At 30.9% G+C, this 22,746-nt stretch overlaps 1 protein-coding gene across 2 annotated transcripts in view; it reads right to left on the bottom strand.

Annotated features, from left to right (window-relative positions):
- Positions 1-4,841: 4,841 nt before the first annotated feature.
- Positions 4,842-22,746, bottom strand: part of LOC126890685 (trace amine-associated receptor 1) — a 748,386-nt gene continuing 730,481 nt past the window's right edge. For both annotated transcript variants that reach the window (XM_050659809.1, XM_050659810.1), the window contains exons 6-7: positions 8,669-8,923; positions 4,842-5,329 (exon numbers count right to left, since the gene is read on the bottom strand). In XM_050659809.1, coding sequence (XP_050515766.1) covers positions 5,060-5,329; positions 8,669-8,923 — 525 coding nt within the window. In that variant the 3' untranslated portion in view covers positions 4,842-5,059. The remainder of the gene's footprint in view (positions 5,330-8,668; positions 8,924-22,746) is intronic.

Below are 22,746 nucleotides of genomic sequence, written 5' to 3'. Positions count from 1 at the left end.
GTTTACAAAGTATTTGAAGTAAGTTCAAGCAAGTATAGCTCAACCAGTCGTAGAGCAATATATAAATTGGCAGTTTAAAATAAAAATTTCAACATCCCGTATTTCGCAAACGAAGCAACTGCGGACATACGTTTATAGAGCAAACTGTCATTATTTTTTTAATGTAGAATTACCTCTTGAAGTTTGTCATAATTGTTTACGAACAACCTGTATAAATGAACATTATGTATTAATTTAAGAACGGAACAGGTTTTTGAAAAATATTGAACACGTATTTTTGAGTTTTTCGATCCGATGTTCATTTCGTGAAATATTTGACTGTCCCGCTACTTTTAAGAAACGCTGAATATATTCTGGAATTAGGGAATGCATCAAATTGCGTCACTCATTTATTCAGTAGGGAAATATATAAAAAATAAACTAAACGAATCATAAATATATTTCTTTATCGAAAGGAAGCTACCATCCATTGTCTACACTATTGTATTAAACGTTTACTTAATGATAAATCGGTCTATAAATTTATACAAAAAGGTGGCCACACACGATAATTTATTTCGATACGATGGCAGTCTCGCACGAACTTCCCATACTCTCATGAGCCATCAGGTTAAAAGTCTGTGTGGTCTTATCCGATTTTCATAAATCCGGAGTATTGAACATCCTCATTTCTTTCAAGCCGTTGTAAGTTTCCATATGCGAATGCGAGTACGATCTCTGGAGAGCGTGCAGAGAGGTCGATGAGAGAGTTCGCTCGAGGATTTCACCCCAGTATTTACCGGAGCGACCATTGAAATCGTATCCAAGTATATAAGCAATAAAACTGAAAGTAATTTTCAAGAATATAAGGAACATTGAAAGCTTGTACAAGCGACAATGAAAGAAGCTAAGAGTCATCAATAGGAAGAATTGGGAAATACAAGATAAAAGAAATCTACCAGAGTAAAAGGTTTAAAGGACAAAAGATGGTAACATATCAAAAAAATGAAGAGATTATGGAAAGATGGCGAAAACATTTTATAGAGTTACTATAGAGTAACAGGTTTAGAGGACAAATATTAAAAATGAAGACAAGAAATGGACATATTAAAAAATGAAGAGATTACGGAAAAATGGTGAGAACATTTTATAGAGTTACTAATGAGAGTCCTGTTTCTATAAGCTGTATGGTCTTAAAGTCTATCACTAGGGTGCTAATCTGGCTGTGGACCCCCTCCTCCTTTATCCGGGCTTGGGCCCGGCAACAGTTCTGTCGAGCTACTCGATCCATCAAACAAAACTCCAGGCGGTTTGACTTCTGCTACAACCTTCCATAGAGGTATCAATCCGCCAATGAACAAGCAGAATTGCTTATAAAGAGGAAGAATAAGAAGAACTAATAGGAGTCACCAACGAAATAGAGAATGACACAGCGAAGTCCAATTTTACTGAAGAGCAAGATGATGATGACATAGCATACGAAGTCAGGGAACCAGTTCTGAAATTAAAAAAATGCTGCAGTACATAATAATATTAAGGCTGATCTAACAACTAAGGCCTGACTAAGGAAGATCAGAGGATATATTGGCATACTGGATGGATAACCAGAGATTGGACTCTTGCAAGAATTTCCCATTAAACAAAGAAAAGTCATAAACATAAATGTGTAAACTACAGGACTTAATGTTAGTTTGGATATATGACAGAGAAAATATCGAGGCCACTTTGGTGACAGTCAATTCGTCTTTAGGCGTGGCGTGGTACAACCGACCTCATATTCATGATGAGACAGCTATCAGAAAAGCCCCAGAGCACAATAGTAAGTAGTTCTCCGTTGTGTGAACTTGAAAAAAGACTTTGATCGTGCACCACGTAACAAGATCTGGGAAATATTAAACCGAGGAAATGTGTACCCTCGGCTAATCCAAGCAACAAAGAGTATATCTAGGGTGTTATTTAATAAGTATGACAAACTTTAAGGGGTAATTCTACATAAAAAATAGTAACAGTTTGTTGTATAAAGGTATATCCGCAAATGCTTCGTTTCCGAGATAAAATTCTTATTTCAAACTGCCAATTTATGTTTTGCTCCGAGATAAAATTCTTATTTCAAACTGCCAATTTATGTTTTGCTCTAAGACCGGTTGAGCTATTAAAATGAAATTTAATGGTTTTTAAGACGTAGTTATTGCGCATTTTTTGACATACAATTAATAATTTTGTATTCATCTTTGACGCAAATACGAGTAATCGTTTGAATTTTATTAGAGAAAAAAATAGAACGCCACTGAGACATTTCAAATTAAAAACCATTTTTAAATTTTGCATTTAATTTGTGATAAGCTTCGCTTGTCTTATTTTCAAATGGTGCACCATTTTTATACAAAAAAAAAAAAATAAAACATCTTGGCGAGTATTTTCTATTTCTTACTACATTATCAATAGTACATTCTTTCACGGTTTTTGCTCTAAATTTTAAAGAACCGCTGGGATTGATATAAAATTTGGCATACGCATATTTTAGATGTCAAAGAAAAAAAGTGATATTGTGTTGATGTGTGCTTTTGCCCTGGGGGTGAAAAAATATAAGTCCAAAATAAGTCCGGAAATTGATAAACTGACTAATTTTAAGTAACTTTTGTTCTATAGAACTTTTTTGCCAAGTCAACACTGTTCGAGTTATTTGCGAGTGAACATGTTCATTTTTCAACAAAATGACTACATTTTTATACGGTTTTTCGCAAATAACTCAAAAAGTAAGTATTTTATCAAAAAAAAAAACGTTCTTAGCGAAAATATGTCCTGTAAAAAAGTAAAAAAAATGGTGTACGCGTTAGGTCTCTGGACCTCGTAAAGCCAGAGTTATAGCCAATGAAAAATAGATTCATATTCACCAAATTTCAAATAGAATAATTTGAAGTGAAATATCCAAAAAAATTAAGCACTTTTTGGGGAAAATCCATTATAACTTTTTAAAGTGTTTAAAAAGAGCTTTATTTCTGTTTTTATAAAAATTTTTATCATTAAATTTAAGCAAGTTACGCTCAAAATAAAGTTGGTCCCTTTTGTTTTGGCAAAAATCAATCGGGAAGACCACCCCCTAATTAGCAACTTAAATGAAATAAATCGTTACCGCTCCATACATTATTTTACTTATGTTGTGTTTATATGATCTGTAAGTTTCATCGATTCAAAGTGCTTATTTTTGAAAAAATTTGGTTTTAAAGTGAAATTTTTAAAAATTTTAATTTTGAAAAATATGATTTTTTTCAAAATAACTTAAAAATTGTTAGAGATACCAAAAATCTCGAAAAACAAAAAAAATCAGCAATGCTTTTCTGAATATCATGTATTTTTTTGTTTTTCCGTTAGACAAAAATTGATTAAGATTTGGTGTTTCTAATTTTGCATACATTTGTGATCAGTGACTCGTTCAACCCCTTTTGACTACAGCACTTTCAAAAATAAGGACTTTGAACCGATGAAACTTACAGATCATATAAAAAATACATACAATTTTTTTATAAAACAAAAATGAAGCTTTTTTTAAACACTTTAAATAAGTTGTAATATGATTTCCCCAAAATATGCTTCATTTTTGGTTTTATTACGTTAAAGTATTCCATTTTAAATTTTACGAATATGAACCTATTTTTAATTAGCTATAACTCTGCTACTACTAGGTATACAGACGTGATATGTACACCATTGTTTTAAACATTTTACAGGCTATATTTTTGCTAAAAATCTGTTTCCGATAAAATACTTACTATTTGAGTTATTTGCAAAAAAACCGTCTAAAAGCGTGGTTATTTTGTTGAAAAAATGACCATATTCACTGGCAAATAACTCGAAAATTATTGACTTAGTGAAAAAAATCTATAGAACAAAAGTTTCTTAGAATTAGTCAGTTTATCCATTTCAGGACTTACTTTGGACGAATATTTTTTCACCCCCAAGAGGGGGTGAAAACCACCCCCAGGGTAAACGCACGTATGGGCACAATATCACTTTTTTTCTTTGACTTGTTAGCTATGTGTATGCCAAATTTCATGTCAATCCAAGCGGTTCTTTAAAATTTAGAGGTTTTGCAATATTTTATCGTTAAAGAACGGACTACAAGAACTATCCAAAATACAATAATACTAAACTAGAACAATAACAGAAAATATCACTTATAAGATTTTAACTGGGTGCAAGTTACAAGAAATGTTCAAAATGACCTCCTTTAGAGTCATTTAGAGGTGACAGAAAAATTTTATATTCATCACAGGCGCGCGTACGGGTAATGGTCTGAATCTTTTTAAAGAAAAAATAGTACGCCACTGAGATATTACAAATTAAAAACCATTTTTGAATTCGTCGTTCAATTTACGACACAAACCTTTGTTGCATTTTTTTCATATGGGGCGCCGTTTTTATGCAACAAAATAAAACATTGTAACGTTTACAAAGTATTTGAAGTAAGTTCAAGCAAGTATAGCTCAACCAGTCTTAGAGCAATATATAAATTGGCAGTTTAAAATAAAAATTTTAACGTCCCGCATTTCGCAAACGAAGCATTTGCGGACATACGTTTATAGAGCAAACTGTCATTATTTTTTCATGTAGAATTACCTCTTGAAGTTTGTCATAATTGTTTACGAACAACCTGTATAAATGAACATGTATTAATTTAGGAACGGAAAAGCTTTTTGAAAAATATTGGACACGTATTTTTGTGTTTTTCGATCCGATGTTCATTTCGTGAAATATTTGACTGTCCCGCTACTTTTAAGAAACGCTGAATATATTCTGGAATTAGGGAATGCATCAAATTGCGTCACTCAATTATTCAGTAGGAAAATACATAAAAAACATACTAAACGAATCATAAATTTATTTCTTTATCGAAAGGAAGCTACCATCCATTGTCTACACTATTGTATTAAACGTTTACTTAATGATAAATCGGTCTATAAATTTATACAAAAAGGTGACCACACACGATAATTTATTTCGATACGATGGCAGTCTCGCACGAACTTCCCATACTCTCATGAGCCATCAGGTTAAAAGTCTGTGTGGTCTTATCCGATTTTCATAAATCCGGAGCATTAAACATCCTCATTTCTTGCAAGCCGTTGCAAGTTTCCATATGCGGATGCGAGTACGATCTCTGGAGAGCGTGCAGAGAGGTCGATGAGAGGGTTCGCTCGAGGATTTCACCCCAGTATTTCTCGGAGAGACCATCGAAATCACAGCCCTGTGTGTGCCCCATGATGCCGTCGATATTGCTGCAGCAATGGGGTTGATGTTGGAAGTTTTGGAACGAATCTTGTTTTTGATTATTCGGTTTCTTGCAAATAAACTGAAAATAAATAAGTACATATAATTAAAATTCTTCAATCTAATAAATATCAATAGCAATAACTTAATTAGCAATAAATTCTTATTGCTAAATTGTAGCACATTTTTGTTTTACTTTCTTAACATAAAAACCATAGTGATCAGTTCCTCATTAGAAAAATTCAAATTCGTAACAGTAACAAAGCAACTGGAATTATAAAAACTGTAAAATGTCAAATTAATAAACATGTTTAGTGTCAAAGTCATAGCCAACTAGGAGGAATATTTTGTTTTTATTAATATTTTACACACCAAAAATATTGACTACGTAGGTATTTTGATATCTCATACAATATTAATAAACTAATGATCAGTCTAGATTAATAAAGATAAATAAAGTATGTTTTTCTAAAAATTATTTTTAATATAATATTTTCATGGCCAACGTAATAAATACCATGTAATCGTTATTGAAATTAATATTTGGCCTAAAAGTCACAAATAACTCACATATCAAAGCAATTAGGTATCAAATCATTACAATTCTACAGGGTGTGAATATTACTACGAAATTAATAAAAAAATGTAATTATTCTTACAATAAATCGTAATAAGAATTACAAAATCTTATATAAAGAAAAAATATCGAGGAGAATCCAAAGATATAAAAAATATACAGGGTGTTCGATTCAAAAAATTAAGTTTGGTTCACAGTGTCAATACGGGTGGCCCTGTATATTTGAAAATATTTTTAAATGATGGTCCTATCTATGCCCCAACTTTTACTAACCTACTTACATAATTTTTTTATCTCTAACGACAAACTAGTCCTTGGACTTCCTATTTATAATGGACCCTACATAATATGGTTCGTTCAGATCAGGTTTTTAAGGAGCATTTAAAAGCAAGTTCTTAAGCGCATTCCATTCAAAATAAAGATGATGGAATACGTTAGATTTGCTTGAGTCACCCTGTACATTTAAATTTATTTAATAGTGTTTTTCTTCGCAGCTTTACTATCTTTGGAATATTGTTCTATTAGTAGTGATTTTTAGTTTTCTTATGTTCGATGTATTTCTATATCACTGTCTTGTGCAAATCTTTCTTCTATATATTTGTGTTTATGTTGTTTGTCACAATAATCATGTCATATCTAGAAATCTTTTCAAATTTTCAATATAACACGTTGGAACATTATTTCTTTCTATTAATTTGGTAGCATATTATATTTGGTATTAGCCTAAATTCAACTATTGCTGGTCTAATGGATTTACTTCCAACCAACCTGTTTTCAAGGTCCTCCTCTGTTAAGAATAATTTTGTTATACTTTTTTTTACCAATTTTAATTTTTTCTCGGGAGCTGCCTGTTCTAAATCTCTTGTAGCCAACTGAATTATTGGTCAAATTCCACTCATTCGTAATACACTTTTCTAGATATTTGTGTTCAGATCTGGGCTTTTTCCGCGGACGGCTGAGAACCGAAGTATTTTGTAGATGATACTCTTTCGGAAAGTATATCAGCTCTTTTATTGCTGCTTATTCTCTAGTGACCTGAAGTTGTCAGTGTAACACTGTTATATTCTGCTAATATGTCAATTTTTTATCGGATTCCCATACTACTCTAGAATCTAACTTAGAACTCCTAAGAGCCCCCTGGCTCTTTTCCATAGTGCATATATTAATCTGTTTTAGTGCGAAGGCCCTCATGTTAATTTGTTTTGCACATTGCAAAATTGCAGAATATACCTCTGAAATATAGAGGTATATTCTCTGAAGGGAACAGAAATGTATATATTTCCACCACTACTGAATATACATACGACCATTCTGCAGTTTTAGACCCACTTGTGTACAAGGTATTGTAAATAACTCAATCCATAGATAAATTACTTTTTCACTTAAATTTAATAACTTCGGACTTCTGAGAGCTTATGTTAAGCCCTCTATGTGAAGTCCTTACTTTAACTATATTTAGAGTTTGTTGCATTCTTTCTCTGACTTTACCATTAAATTTACCGCAGGCTAAAATGACTTGGTGATCCACATAGCTCAGGAAATAATGCCTGTCGTTTCTGAGTGAGGCTATCAGTCCACCCGTTATTAAATTTTATAAGAGATAAGGTAAGATTTTGCCTTTATAAAACCTCTGGCTATCAGTGCTAACATTGTGGCGTCCAGTAACGTTGGCTATATCATACAGATGTTCATGATTCAGTATATCCATCTAAAGTTTGTTTCGTTTATTTCGTTTAGATAACACATCCTTGTGATATTTTAGTAGGAGGTGTTGTTTAATGCTCTATCTATATCGAGAAATGCACCCAACACTACCTTCTTGTTTTCCAAAACATACACCACCATCTGTACGAGATGATACAGTGCCATCTATGACGAGTATACTGCGATCTTTATAGTTTTTTCCTAGTCAAACATTATTTGTTCATCTATAATCGGAGAATACAGTAAGCGAATGAGATTAGAGATTAATACCAAAAAGACCAAATTCATGATCATCTCCAAAATCTCGGATGCACTTGAAAACTCCACCATAACACTGAATACAAACTCCATTGAAAGAGTGAACAAATTTAAATACCTGGGAACGTGGCTTTTTGAAGAATGGGAATAAGCTTTCGTAAAATTCAGGAAGGTACTGCCCTATTCAGAGTTTGATCTTCTACTGAGACTAAGGTTTACTAAGTGCTACGTATGGTAGGTGCTGCTATATTGCGTAGAGGGCTGGACACTCAAAACGAGGGATACAGATTAGAAGCCTTTAAAATGTGGCTTTATCGCCATGTACATGGACAGCGAAAGCCACAAATGTAGAAGTCCTTAAGAGAATCAACCAAAAACGATAACTTTTCGTAACCATCAAGAAAAAGAAAATGGTATATCTGGGTCATATCTGGCTCCGAAACATAAGGCAATGGACAGGAATTAACGACATACAGTATCTGACACACATTTCAAGAAACAGAGAGTTAATAGAAAATGTGATCGCTAACATCAATTAGTGAATTTGCATCTAAAGAAGAAAAAGATATATTTTTTATAGTCTTGATGCCCAGAATTATTTTATTGTATACAATATTTTTTTATTGTTTGTGGGTTGTTATTTCCACTTTACCTCATTTTTTGAGTTCATCACTATACTTGGCCTCTAGGTGCTTCTTTCACAACTTTCTATTTTGGTTAGCCATTTTAGTCGAGATAAGCTTCGTTCGATTGACAACTTCTTTATTTCTTTAAATACATATATTCTATTTTTTTTGAAAGAAATAGAGAATTTTTATATAAATCATTAAATATAAGTTAGTAATAATTCCCAATACAAACTTGTTTATTTGTAAAACTTACCCTATTAAATAAAATTTCTCGGCTTATTCTCCTAAAGTGATTGTTTAAGAGCCAGTACAGGAACGGGTTCCAAAAACTATTGCTTAATGCTAACCACGTGGCAAGGAAATCGAGAGGAGGAGGAGCTCGTGTTCCCGTACAAGCTGCAACCACTTCTTGAATAGTCCAAGGTGTTACAAGAACAATGAAGCCTAACGACATGGCAGCCATTGTCCTTGATGCTGTGGTGCTCAGCCTTCGTTCTTGGGTTAAGAGCTAAAAACAAAAAAATTCATCAGTTTTTATATAGTTTGTCAAATTTTTGGCGATGCCAAAACTATTTTAAAATCACTTTTTAAGCTGCACTTTCTAGACGGTCCACGGCCATGTTAATCTTTCGGATCGAATTAACGCCATCTCTTGATTGGAATGGGAACTAAATTGACAAATTATAGTTACGTGGGTATTTCAAACCACAAACCATACATACTCATAGACGTTTCACGACAATGTTAATCTTTCGGATCGAATTAACGCCATCTCTTGATTGGAATGGGAACTAAATTGACAAATTTTAGTTACGTGGGAATTTCAAATTATAAATTTTGCGGGAGTTTTGATGAAATTTCGCAGGAAATTAAAACAACAGAAAGACAATTCAATGTTTGATTCAATATTTTACTGAAAACTTCAAATATTCCAATTTTTTTTTCAAAATGCTGAACACTACTGCCATGTGTCACGTGAAAGCACTGATGTGTAATATTGAGTTGAATGAAAATTTTTGAAAGAAGGATGATTGTTTAGATAAATATTACCTTATAATCTTTTACAAACTTCCAAAAATATATAGGCCCGAAATGTTGATGACACACTTGTCTATTGGAATAAACTGTTTCAGGATCGATTATATTGTTTTTTTAAATGTGGAGAACCACAACACGGGATGATCAATGTAAACTAAAAATTCTATTCATAAAAACGGAGAGGAGGTTAATACAATTGATTAAAATTGTGATTAAATCTAATTAAAAACTTAACACCACTCTAACAAAATAATTAAGCCACAAACTGTAATATAAAAAGTAAATAACAAATTAATTTAATTGTCAACTCTCAGTTGTTAAATATGACAAGAGAATTTACTGACAGGGACATCTCTGGATTGGAATAGTAACTAATTTGCTGTCTTGACCTTGATAATTTACGTGAAACGTCTAGAGTATGTATGGTTTGTGTTTCAAACTATAAGTATTGCGGGATTTTTGATGAAATTTCGCAGGAAATTAAAACAACAGAAAGACAATTCAAAGTTTTATTCAATAATTATAAAATAACTTAAAATTACCTTAAAAGTTCCATCTACGTAAAAACACTAAAAGTCTTGTCTAAAAGTTTCGACTAAAGTTATGGTAGTAGGGAATTCGGGGCTGAAATACCAATATAAACGAAAATCATAGTTTTACTGAAAACTTCAAAAATATTCCAATTTGTTTGGATTCCATTTGTTCCAAATGCTAAGCATGTGTCATGTGAAAGCACTGTTTTTGTAATCAATCATGTTTAATATTTAGTTGAATGAAAATCTTTGAAGGAATGATTGTTTAGATAAATACCTTATATAGGCCAGGGTAATAAGACAAAAATATACCCTGTTCGTGACACTTCAGCAGCCAGGGTATTGAAGCGTTTTTTTGACAGGTAATACCTATGGAACAAATTATGACTATTTCCTGCGTAGGATCTGGCGGTTATTTTTATTTATAAACAATTAACTGTCAAAAATGGCATTTTCCCATTTCTTTTCAAATCAACGGAAAACAGTGAAACTTATGATTTTTTTAGTACAAATATCTTTGAGACTATGGAAAAAGCTTTAAAATTACGTATTACAAAGTTTGATATACTCGTTTATTGTTAATATAATTGGAAAAAATGTCGGAATTGCAAAAAAGAATATTTTCTCAATAACTGTTGTAAAAAATAGTGTACAGCTTTGAAATTTTTGTCAAATGAGGGTTCTTTGGTGCTTAATATGTGAAAAAATTTCAAAGCGATTCAATCAATTGTTTAAATTTTATTCAAATTGTTTATCCCAGAGAGCATTTTTTTTGTAATAACATAAGTTAGAAAAACATGACCTTAGAATCATTCCACAGCTGTCAAATGAAAGAGAATGAGCTACACTTTCAACATGGTTTAAAAAAGTGACTAAAAATGCATTTATTAGTAATAAATAATTATGAAAAAGTATCATAAATTTTCCTTTATAAACTTTTTGAATACCTTTTTCCAAAAAAATTAACTTTTTTACCCTGTTTTAAGTGCACAACTACCAAGTAATGTTATCTATATCATAATTGATAAAAAATTGTAATAAATATGTATAATTTCTTAATTGCGATATTTTGCATAATTATTTATTACTAAAGACCGGATTATATGTTCCTGTTTTGACTGAAATATGTGCATATATATGTCTGAAATATGAGTAAAATATGTTGAAAATATTCCCTAAAAGTTTAAAATATGTTCCAAATATGTGGAATATGTGAAAAATATTTTAAATTAAGAAGAAAATGTGCATTAAAAAATGTATAAAAGTTTTATTAAATAACGGTAAGTACATATATTGACAAAATTAACCTAAATATACGAATGTATACCTATCTAGTACCTATTACTATTACTTACGTTTCTACATTTTATTCCTTCTTATAAAAACAATTCACAATTTTTTAAAATATTTTCAATAGTAAAATTATGTCGCCTATCCGTTAGTAGTAATTTGTATGTTGAAAATCTTTGTTTAACATCAACTGATGTGATTGATGCAAATTTTATAACTTTAACAATCTCCGCATTTAAATTGGTAGTGACATCAAAATCGTCACAAATAATTTGGTTTGCTTCCTGTAATAATAATTTTAAATCACTATTTTTCTGTAAAGTTTCAATCCATTTTTTATTTATTGATTGTCCAATTTTTCCAGAAACTTCTTCAGCGTTTTCCTTAAATTTCTGAATTAAATTAAGGGACTCTTGTAGTGGAAACGATTCTGTTTTCTAAAATTGATTTGCATTTTAAAATCGCACCAATATTTGTTTCTTCAAAACATAAAATTAGTTCTTTTATGGGGAGAAAATGTTCCGCATAAAAACAGGCAGCTTTTAAATATGTTCCCCAACTTGTGATTATAGGCTCCGGTGGCAAAGGAGTATTTGGAAATTTTTCTTTATATATCTGAATCCTTAAAGGCGATTTTAAAAATATTTTCTTCACGTTACTAATTAAACTATTAAATGTAGGAAATGAATTTCGAATTTCTTCCGCCACTCTGTCTAAAAGTCTAAACCATGCGCCAAACACGTCACATGAATTAAATTGGGATATAAAACTTTTAGTTGTTGGCAAGATTTGACCATGTATGACGCAGCATCGGAAACCATAAGCAAGATTTTGTTAGCTGGAACAATGTCGGGAAGGAAAAAGTTCATGAATGCATCATTTAAAAACCTAACCATTGTTACATGGTTAACTGTGTCAAGCTGTTTACAGCCAAAAATATGTCAAAATATGCCAAAATATGTTAAAAATATGCCAAAATATGTTAAAAATATGCCAAAATATGTCAAACGGTCGAAAATATGTTCAAACCATCAAAATATGTTAAAAAACCGAAAATATTCTAAATATGTAAAATTAAATTAGTGTCAAACGCCTTTAATTATCATAATTCGTCCACATCCTGAAGCGTTTGATTGTATCTTTGATGGTTTTCGATATGCAAAAAACATATAATCCGGTCTTTATTTATTACTAATAAATGCATTTTTTATTCACATTTTTAAACCATGTTGAAAATATAGCTAATGCTCTTTCGTTTGACACCTGTGGAATGGCTTTAACGTCATTTTCTTCTGACTTATGTTATTGCAAAAAAATGCTCTCTGGGATAAACAATTTGAATAAAATTTAAACAATTAAATGAATCGCTTTGAAATTTTTATCACATATTAAGCACCAAAGAACCCTTATTTGACAAAAATTTCAAAGCTGTACACTAGTTTTTACAACAGTTATTGCGAAAATAATTTTTTTTTGCAATTCCGACTTTTTTCTCAATTAAATTAACAATAAATGAGCATATCAAACATTGTAATACGTCATTTTAAAGCTTTTTCCATAATCTCGAAGATGTTTGTACTAGAAAAACCATAAGTTTCCCTGTTTTCCATGGTTGTAAAAAAAGTGAAAAATGCCATTTTTTGACACTTAATTGTTTATAAATAAAAAAGGCCGCCAGATCCTATGCCGGAAATAGTTACAATTTGCTCTTGTAGGTATTACCTGTCAAAAAAACGCTTCAGTACCCTGGCTGTTCAAGTGTTATGGAAAAAACCTTATTACCCTGGACTAATAATGTTTTTTGCACGATTGATCATTTTTGACTCTTTACCGTGACAGATTTTACGTCAGTAGGTGACATTTACTAGCAACTCGACGGTAAGTAATCCAACTCGACGGTAAGTACTCCAACTCGACGGTAAGTAATTCACTTACCGTCGAGTTAAAAAATCTCTTAATTTTAATTTATTTTTTGAAAGAATAAAGAGAACTAACGAATTATTTATTAATATTGAAACTTATGGTACAATTTGTTAAATTATTTAATGAAATCCCACTTGTTTGGGCTGTGGTTTCACTTCTAACAGAAACTCCTACAGAATCGCATACATTAGTAGTATTACTAGTATTGTACAATATGTTTTCGGCAAAATCTATTTTATTTTGAAGAGAATCTTCTACATAGCTTTCTGCCACTGTCGATGAACGCCAACCTCCATGACGCTTTAATCCGAGGACATCAACACCTTTATTAGCCAAAAGCGTTGCTGATGTCCTCCTGAACGAATGGCCAGTATAGTTCTCGGGATTAGGCAAATTTAAGAATTTGGCAATTTGAGAAGGCCAGCCCCCGATTGTCCATTTCCCTATTACTTGAGTACAACATTTTCCTTTGGCGTATCTTAAGAACAAATGATTTGATTTTACTTGTAATGGACGAAGTTTTATATACTTTTGCAGAATTTCTAAATATGGAATTTTATGGTCTGGTTTATTAACGACTGTAAAAGTACGCTGGATGTTCGTTTTTGTATTGGGTACTTTTACAATCATTAAACCATCGGTTTGTTGGATGTCATTCATAGTAATATTATATAATTCTTCTCTTCTACAGGTACCAGATATTCCCAATATCATTGCGACCTACAAATTATGAAAAAATCTTCATTAGAGTATTTCTTTTACCTAAACTAGCTTATATTACCTTGTGAACTAGAAATTCTTCATCCGGTGCTTCCATCAGAAATTTTTCAAATTGCTCCCATGTAAAAATGCTCGCTTTCTTAGGCCTATAGCCAACATTTTTTCTCTTCAAATACGCGATCAAAGTTGAAAACTTGGAAATATCAATGCCATCATAAAGAAAAACGGTGGATTTAATCATTGAATATTCTGCCCAGAGGCTTCCAGGAGCTTTCAACTGCATATGTCTTTGAACGAAAAATGCCAATAGAGTCTTTCTTCGATTCTTAAATTCTTGCCTTCGCACCATTTTTTAAAACTTTGGTAGGTATTTTGATAACGGATTTTGGATTTTTCGGGAATAATTGCGGAACACCCTTCTTCCCAAGCCCGTTCAATTTCTTCAAATTCACTTTCGCTCATATTTTAATTTATAATAATCAAAATTGTACTTAAAATTATTGACAACTAAATAAAAACTCAATTCTCCATTGTTGTTATGCACCCTAGTTACTACCTAACAACCAAAGTATCTATCTTGATAAAATGAATGAAACTAGTCAATATGACGAAAATGTTTAATTTTATAATTTATAATGGTATCGTTAGCAAAAAACGTTATAAGCATGTCGAACGTTAAGGGTAACCGATCTCAGACAATAATTGGAGTCGTCGCTCCGCTTCTCCTCCAAACAATTGTCTTCGATCGGTATAAAACCCTTACTGTTCTCCATACTTAATATACTATTACAAACTTCCGAAAGTGTAATAAGCCCGAAATTTTATACCTCTACTAGTTCCATCTCTTTATATTTTACAACGAATTATGTTTGCCATCTTTTGCGATATTTTGCAAGTTCTCAGCGTACTCATCATTTTATAACACAAAATAACTTGTAATTAGCTTAATAACTTGGATAACATTTTTATATCATTTTATTTTCTAATGTCAGCAACGTGTATAAAACTAGCATATAACTTTATCTCTGACTTCCTAGTTTTTTATTAGTAATGTCTCCCTGTCTGCAAGATGCATTATACCATAAAATGTTAGATTGCCGCAGCTTTTACTGTAGCTTTTATAGTCTCTTCAAAATATTTACAGGGATATACAATACAAGAATAACTATTAAATAATTATAATAAAATTAAGAAAACCTTTGAAAGGGGTGTGGCGTTCGTAAGCATAAAGGTTTTTTTAACTTTGGTGCGTCCATCAACTGGAATACCCTTAAAAATTTGTCGGACAATATAAAAATATTTACAGTTAATTGTATATATTTTTATGAAACAAACCTGTGAAAATCAGCTGTGAGGTTATAAATCACCTCCCCTATGGGGGGAACACTATGGAGTCATAAATGATGATAGCTTTTACAGGATTGTTTGATAAATAATTATAATTTTATAAAAAAGAACTTTTTGATAATAATACCTTTTTATTATTTATAGGAAAGAATATAAAATAATTTAACCATAAACGATTTAACGATAAAATGCTTAAAATTCCAAAAATTTCACTCTAATAAAAAAGTACTTTTTATAATATCACGGTTTTGTTATTGTACATAATATATAGGACACAACATGTTTGGAAAGAATAATTAACTTATAAAATATGAATTTTTAGTAGGTGTATTAACTGTTATTTATAATTATGATTCCAAAAATTATACTAGTATAAAATAGTATTTTTATAATACCACCGGTTGTTTAACATGGTATATATAATTTATATAAAAGTATATAAACTTTTAATTATTTATTATAACATTTAAAAAAAGATACGCAACAGCCGGGTTCCAACTAGGGACCATCTGCAATCTAATGCCACTGAGGTACCATCAATTTGTAGATATCAATTTATTAACGTACTTTAAAATATCATTGCATTAGTCACATTTTTAAAATAGTTTGACATTTAAAAAAATCGATTTATCCATACAGAGTGATTGGTCAGTGGGGTAAAGCTTTGTATATCCGTTATAAGTAATAGATGGTAAATACAAGTTAATAACAAAAATTGTAGCCAACTTTGATTACAGATTGATAATCAGTAATCGTAAATTGTAAGTTTTAGACAATCATTCAGTCATGGCTTACTTAAAATTTGGAAAGATTTAGACCCGTAATTATTAATAATTTTGCTCTGAAAATATCTCGAAAACTAATAAATTTACACATAGGAAATGTTATAAAAAAATGATAATATGGTAATGGTACTTTTCGATAATGATATAAAATACAGGGTGTTCTATTTAAAATTACTGAGAAAATAATGTACTTGCGTTTTGACTCACCCTGTATTTAATATAAAGAAAATTAGCAAAACAACCATTTACGAAATTTTTGACAATAAATAAAAAATATATCGTCAATAAACCATTGACCTTCTGCTTGCTTTTATTTATACGGGTAGTTAAACTTGTTACGAGTTTCATATAAAATTGGTTATCACTTTGTAAATACCACGTATAACATACCAAACCTTTATGTTGTTCTGAAGCTATTTTCTTGTGGCATTTTTACAATTTTAACTATTTATAATGGGAAATAAGCCACAGTATAATTAAAAAATGATTTTTATTAACGTTTCGACGCCCAAATCGGGTGCCGTTGTCAAAATACAAAATACTATATATAAAAACCTTTATATTTTTGTAATCGAAAAGTTACGAAGATTTCGAATATAAAATAAAATACAGGGTGTTCTATTTAAAAAAACATAAGTTTGGTCTCCCACTATGTTATCGAACACCCCGTAACATTCTAACTTATTTTGTAATGTGAAGCTCAAAGTTCGCTACAATTTTTGTTATTAAGTTTTATCGCTATACATTACCATAACGGATCTACGGAGCTTCACCCCACTAATTAATCACCCTGTATAATAGAAGTTAAATATTACATTGTTAGCTAGTTCTAAGCTATCCTGAAAATTTCAGGTGTCTAGGTAGCCTAGAACTATTTTTAAAATGGATTACAAAATTTGCAAAGTCTGTGACACCAACCAAGCCAAGTATATAAAAAGGTTTTAAAATACTTAACATTTACTGGTAATATTGTCCGAACAAATTTCAAGGATACTCTAGATGCCGGACGCATCAAAGTTTACAAACTATATTTACGAAACACCCCTCTCAAAAATTTTCCGGAATAAAAAAAGTTGTCCATGAATGTATAACTGAATAAAATAGTCTCATGAGGGACGTAATAATTTTTTTTGTGTTCGCCCAAGGTCTACGAATTTTAAAGATGAAAATAAGTAATAGGGTTTGGCCTAATTTACTTATGATTATGTTATTACGCTAACATTGTTGACGTAATGTGTTTTAAGTTGTTTTTTAAACTCATCTGTTTCTGGAATAATAAATTTATTCCACACTTTTGCCTCACACTGTATGTATTTTTGCATGAGTGAATTATAATGATTGCAATTTTTGAACATAGGAAGACCATTTAGTGGGATGCGCATACCGAATAGTTTGGGTTGAAAATGTATACTCTTTATACAAGTAATATCTGCATTAAAATCTACTAAATTGTAGTCAAACATAGACGGAAAATAATGTGATCACAAAAAACAGGAAAATGAATTATTTCCTGACATAGGGGAGAGTCGGCTAATGGTGCGCGTCGGGTAATTGTGCGCATCATTGTTTCTATTCTCATATTTAACAAAATTGTAAAAAATATATTGTCGCGTATTCTATTAATAACTGCCAGATCTATCCCAGACAAACGAACTCTATACTTTACCGGTTTGCAGTTATCGTTTACATGTTTTCGCGTGGTATATTATTGTTTGTATGTGTGAGAAAATAAGCAATAAGTTTTTTCTTGATAGAAATATCGTTTAAAAAGTACATATACCTACACGTTATTTATTTAGCATTTTAGAGAGTAGTAAAAGTATTGTTAGTTTTGCTCGATTCTTTCTTGTTTTTCAAAGTCAATTTTGGATTATGTGATGAAGTGGAAGGTCGTCTAATGGTGCACATCGCGCACCATTAATTAACAAAGTATTATAATACAAGAAAGAATAATGCTGCAGTTCCAAGTATATCCATCAGCAGAATTTTGGAAAATCTAACACTGTTCCTTAAGTCACCCCAAACAAAAAAAATTGCAGCAAAAAAATAAAAATCTCAAATATTACCGCAGAAACGCGTAACAGAGAAAAATGTAAGATGGAAATTTAAAAAATAAAATAAAGGCAATATCGTTTTAAAAAAATCAAAGTGGAAAAAGGATCAATAGTACGTTCTGTAAAGGTAAATATTGCAAAACCCCTAAATTTTAAAGAACCGCTTGGATTGACATGAAATTTGGTATAGACATAGCTAATAAGTCAAAGAAAAAAATGATATTGTGACGATTTTTGCTTTTGCCCTAGGGGTAAGTTTCACCCCCTTTTGCGGGTGAAAAATATATGTTCGAAATAAATCCGGAACTGGGTAAAATGACTAATTCTAAGCAACTTTTGTTCTATAAAGTTTTTTCACTAAGTTAAAGTTTTCGAGTTATTTGTGAGTGAATATGTTAATTTTTCTACATAATAACCACGTTTTCAGACGGTTTTTCGCAAATAACTCAAAAAGTAAGTATTTGGTCGAAAAAACTATTTTCATCAAAAATATAGTACGTAAAAAAGTGAAAAACACGGTGTATATATTAGGTCAATATACCTAGTAGATGCAGAGTTATAGCTAATGAAAAATAAGTTCATATTCGTCAAATTCCAAATCGTATATTTTAACGTGCTATAACCAAAAAACGAAGCACTTTTTTGAAAAAAAACTCATTTTAACTTTTTTAAAGTGTTTAAAAAATGCTTATTTTTGTTTTTTAAAAAAAATTTTTAGCCTCAAAAGTAAACAAGTTACGCTCAAAATAAAGTTCGTCCTTTTTTTTGGTAAGAAATCGGGAAAATCACCCCGTCATTAGCATTTCAAATGAACTTAATTGTTACCACTTCACAAGTTTTTTACTCTTGTATGTATTGATCATATGATCTGTAAGTTTCATCGGTTCAAAGTCCTTATTTTTGAAAGAGCTGTAGTTAAAAGCGCTTGAATGAGTCACTTATAACGAGTGTATGCAAATTTAGAAACACCAAATATTAACCAATTTTTGTCTTACAGAAAAACAAAAAAATAGAAAATATTCAAAAAAGTAAAGCCGACTTTTTTTATTGTTTAAGATTTTTGGTATAACAATTTTTAAGTTATTTTGAAAAAAATAATTTTTTCAAAATTAAAATTTTTAAAAATTTTACTTTAAAACCACATTTTTTCAAAAATAAGCACTTTGAATCGATCAAACTTACAGATCATATAAAATCAACATAAGTATAGTAACGTGTGAAGCGGCAACGATTAATTTCATTTAAATTACTAATTGAGGGGTGATCCTCCTGATTTTTTTTTGCCAAAACAAAAGGGACCAACTTTATTTTCAGCGTAACTTGCTTAAATTTGACGCTAGAATTTTTTTATAAAAACAGAAATATAGCTCTTTTTAAACACTTTAAGAAAGTTGTCATTAGTGCGGCCGATATGTGAAACAATTGCACATTTAATGATACAGGCATATAATTTGGACCACATATACTACACATATAAAGGTTCAAATTTAGATATGAGGCCATCTCAGAATTTGCCTTTTACAAAAATGGCGGGCATTCAAAATGGCGACTATACATATGTGTTTAATAGTACCATAACTCTTGAACGAAAAGTCCGATTTCAACCAAATTTGGTATATAGGTTCTTCTTTTGATTTATAAGATGGATGTGGTGAACCAGAAGAATCGGTTTACCAAAAGTTGTGTTTTTACTGGTTGTTTTGTAAAAATATGTTTTTTTTTTCAATTATTTCCCTCTGTACATATTAATTTTTCAAAAAGGTAATACCGCCATTGAAAAGAGCGTAAAAATATTGTGTAGAAAATATTTTGAACTTTTTAGTTATGTTAATTACCATTTAATAAATGCATAATGTACCTTTACATGTATCTATGTGTGGCAGATTCGTGCAAATATTATAAGAATTATTGTGAATTTAATGGTAGAATCATATAATTTAGAACACATATACTACACACATCAAGGTTCAAATTTAGATATAAGGCCATCTCAGATTTTACCTTTTACAAAAATGGCGGGCATTCAAAATGGCGACTATACATATGTGACTAATAGCACGATAACTTTTGAACGAAAAGTCTGATTTCAACCAAATTTGGTATATAGGTTCTTCTTTTGATGTGTAAGATTAAGCTCTTAAACCGAAAGAATTAATTTACCAGAAGTTGTGTTTTTCCTAATTTTTATGTAAAAACATGTTGATTTTTTACCAATTCTTTTACCCTGTATATATATTAATTTTTCAAAAAGGTAATACCGGCGTTGAAAAGAGCGTAAAAATATTTTTTAGCAACTATTTTGAACTCTTTAGTTATGTTAATTGGCAATTAATAAATGCATAACGTATCTTCACATGTACCTATAAAACTATGTGCGGCAGATTCGTGCAAATAATATAAGAATTATTGTGCACTTAATGCTAAAGGCATATAATTTGGACCACATACACTACACATACAAAGATTCAAATTTAGATATGAGACCATCTCAGATTTTGCTTTTACAAAAATGGCGGGTATTCAAAATGAATCTGCCGCACATAGCTACATGTGAAGATACATTATGCATTTATTAAAATGTAATTAACATAACTAAAAAGCTCAAAATCTTTCCTAAAAAATATTTTTACACTATTTTTAATGGCGGTATTACCTTTTTGAAAAATTATTATATACAGGTTGGAAGAATTTAAAAGACAACAACATATTTTTACATAAAAAACAGTAAAATCACAACTTCTGGTAAGTCGATCCTTCCGGTTCAAAACCTAGATCTTACTCATCAAAAAAAGAACCTTGGTGCCAAATTTGGCTGAAATCGGACTTTTCGTTCAAAAGTTATCGTGCTATTGTATGTAGTATATGTGGTCCAAATTATATGCTTCTACCATTAAATGCACAATAATTCTTATAATATTTGCACGAATCTACCACACATAGGTACATGTGCAGATACGTTACGCATTTATTAAATGGTAATTAACATACCTAAAAAGTTCAAAATATTTCCTAAAACATATTCTTACGCCATTTTCAATGGTGATATTACCATTTTCAAAAATTAATACACACAGGGTGAAAAAATTGAAAATAAATTATTTACATAATATAAAATAGTTTTACATAAGAAACCAGATAAAGCATAACTTCTGGTAAACTGAATTTTCCAGTTCACCATATCGATCTTGTAAATCACAAAAGGAACCTATGTAGCAAATTTGGTTGAGATCGGACTTTTCATTCAAAAGATATCGTGCTATTAGTCACATATGTATAGTCGCCCATTTTGAATTACCGCCATTTTTGTAAAAGGCAAAATCTGAGATGGCCTCATATCTAAATTTGTACCTTTATATGTGCAGTATATGTGGACCAAAATATATGCTTGTATCATTAAATGTGCAGTTCTTATAATATTTGCACGAATCTGCCGCACTACATGTGTTTTCCCCAAGAATGCTTAATTATTTGGCTATTTCACATTGAATTATTCAATTTGGAATTTTTCGAATATGAACCTATTTTTCATTATCTATAACTCTGCTTTTGCTAGGTATAGCGACCTAATATATACACCATTTTTTTCACTTTTTTATAGGCTATAGTTTTGCTAGGAATATTTTTTTCGACAAAATGCTTAAGTCTTGAGTTACGTATTTGTGAAAAACCGTCTAAAAACGCGGTTATTTTGTTGAAAAATGAACATATTCATTTGCAAATAACTCGAAAAGTTTCGATTTGGTGAAGAAACTCTATAAAACAAAAGTTGCTTGAAATTATTCAGTTTATCCATTTCGGGACTTATCTTGGACATATATTTTTTCACCCTCGAGATGGGGTGAAATTCACCCCCAGGTCAAAAGCACACATCGGCACCATATAACTTTTTTTCTTTGACATGTTAGCTATGCCTATGCCAAATTTCATGTCAATCCAAGAGGTTCTTTAAAATTTACAGCAAAAACCGTGAAATAATGTACTACAAAGAGAATACCACTAAATGGCAAAAAGTTACAAAAAGGAAGATTTTTGGAGACAGTAGCTCCGAAGACATTTCAGAGAATGAACTGTGCGATGATGATAAGTTGGACGATCTCGTCTGAGAAATGAGAATGACTTCTGTGTATTAAGGGGTGATGGTAGCAAAAAAGACGAAGAATGGAACGTATTCGATATTTTGTTAATGGGCTCATGTCATTTGTACAGGAGAAGATAGTCCAGAAGAATATATTTGTGACTTCTGCGATTCTTAGAATTTTTTAATATATTTGCAACTTGGTTTCATATATTGTTGCGTACATTTGATTGTCCTTTTAATATTTATGCTCAATAAAATACATTTTCTAAGGCTACTTCAAATTCTATTACTGCGCACATTTATCCAACATGTGCCAATTATTAGCCGAATAGGTCGGGTAATTGTGCTCGCTACACTAATTGGAAATTTCGCCTCTCGCTGTTCTACTGTTCTATCATTCATTGAATGCGGTTTCTACCAATATACCTAGGCCCTTGAAGTATATCTTCAAAAAAGTTGGAAACTGAAAACTTTGAAGTTTTTGCAATATACTGATACACGTGCGCACCAATAGCCGACACTCCCCTAATTTAGTTTAGTAAATGAGTATTTATCGTAATACT

This window comes from Diabrotica virgifera, chromosome 8 (genome assembly GCF_917563875.1).
Source record: "Diabrotica virgifera virgifera chromosome 8, PGI_DIABVI_V3a".
NCBI classification, from domain to species: Eukaryota; Metazoa; Arthropoda; class Insecta; order Coleoptera; family Chrysomelidae; genus Diabrotica; species Diabrotica virgifera.
This window is presented reverse-complemented; position numbering and strand designations above follow the sequence as displayed.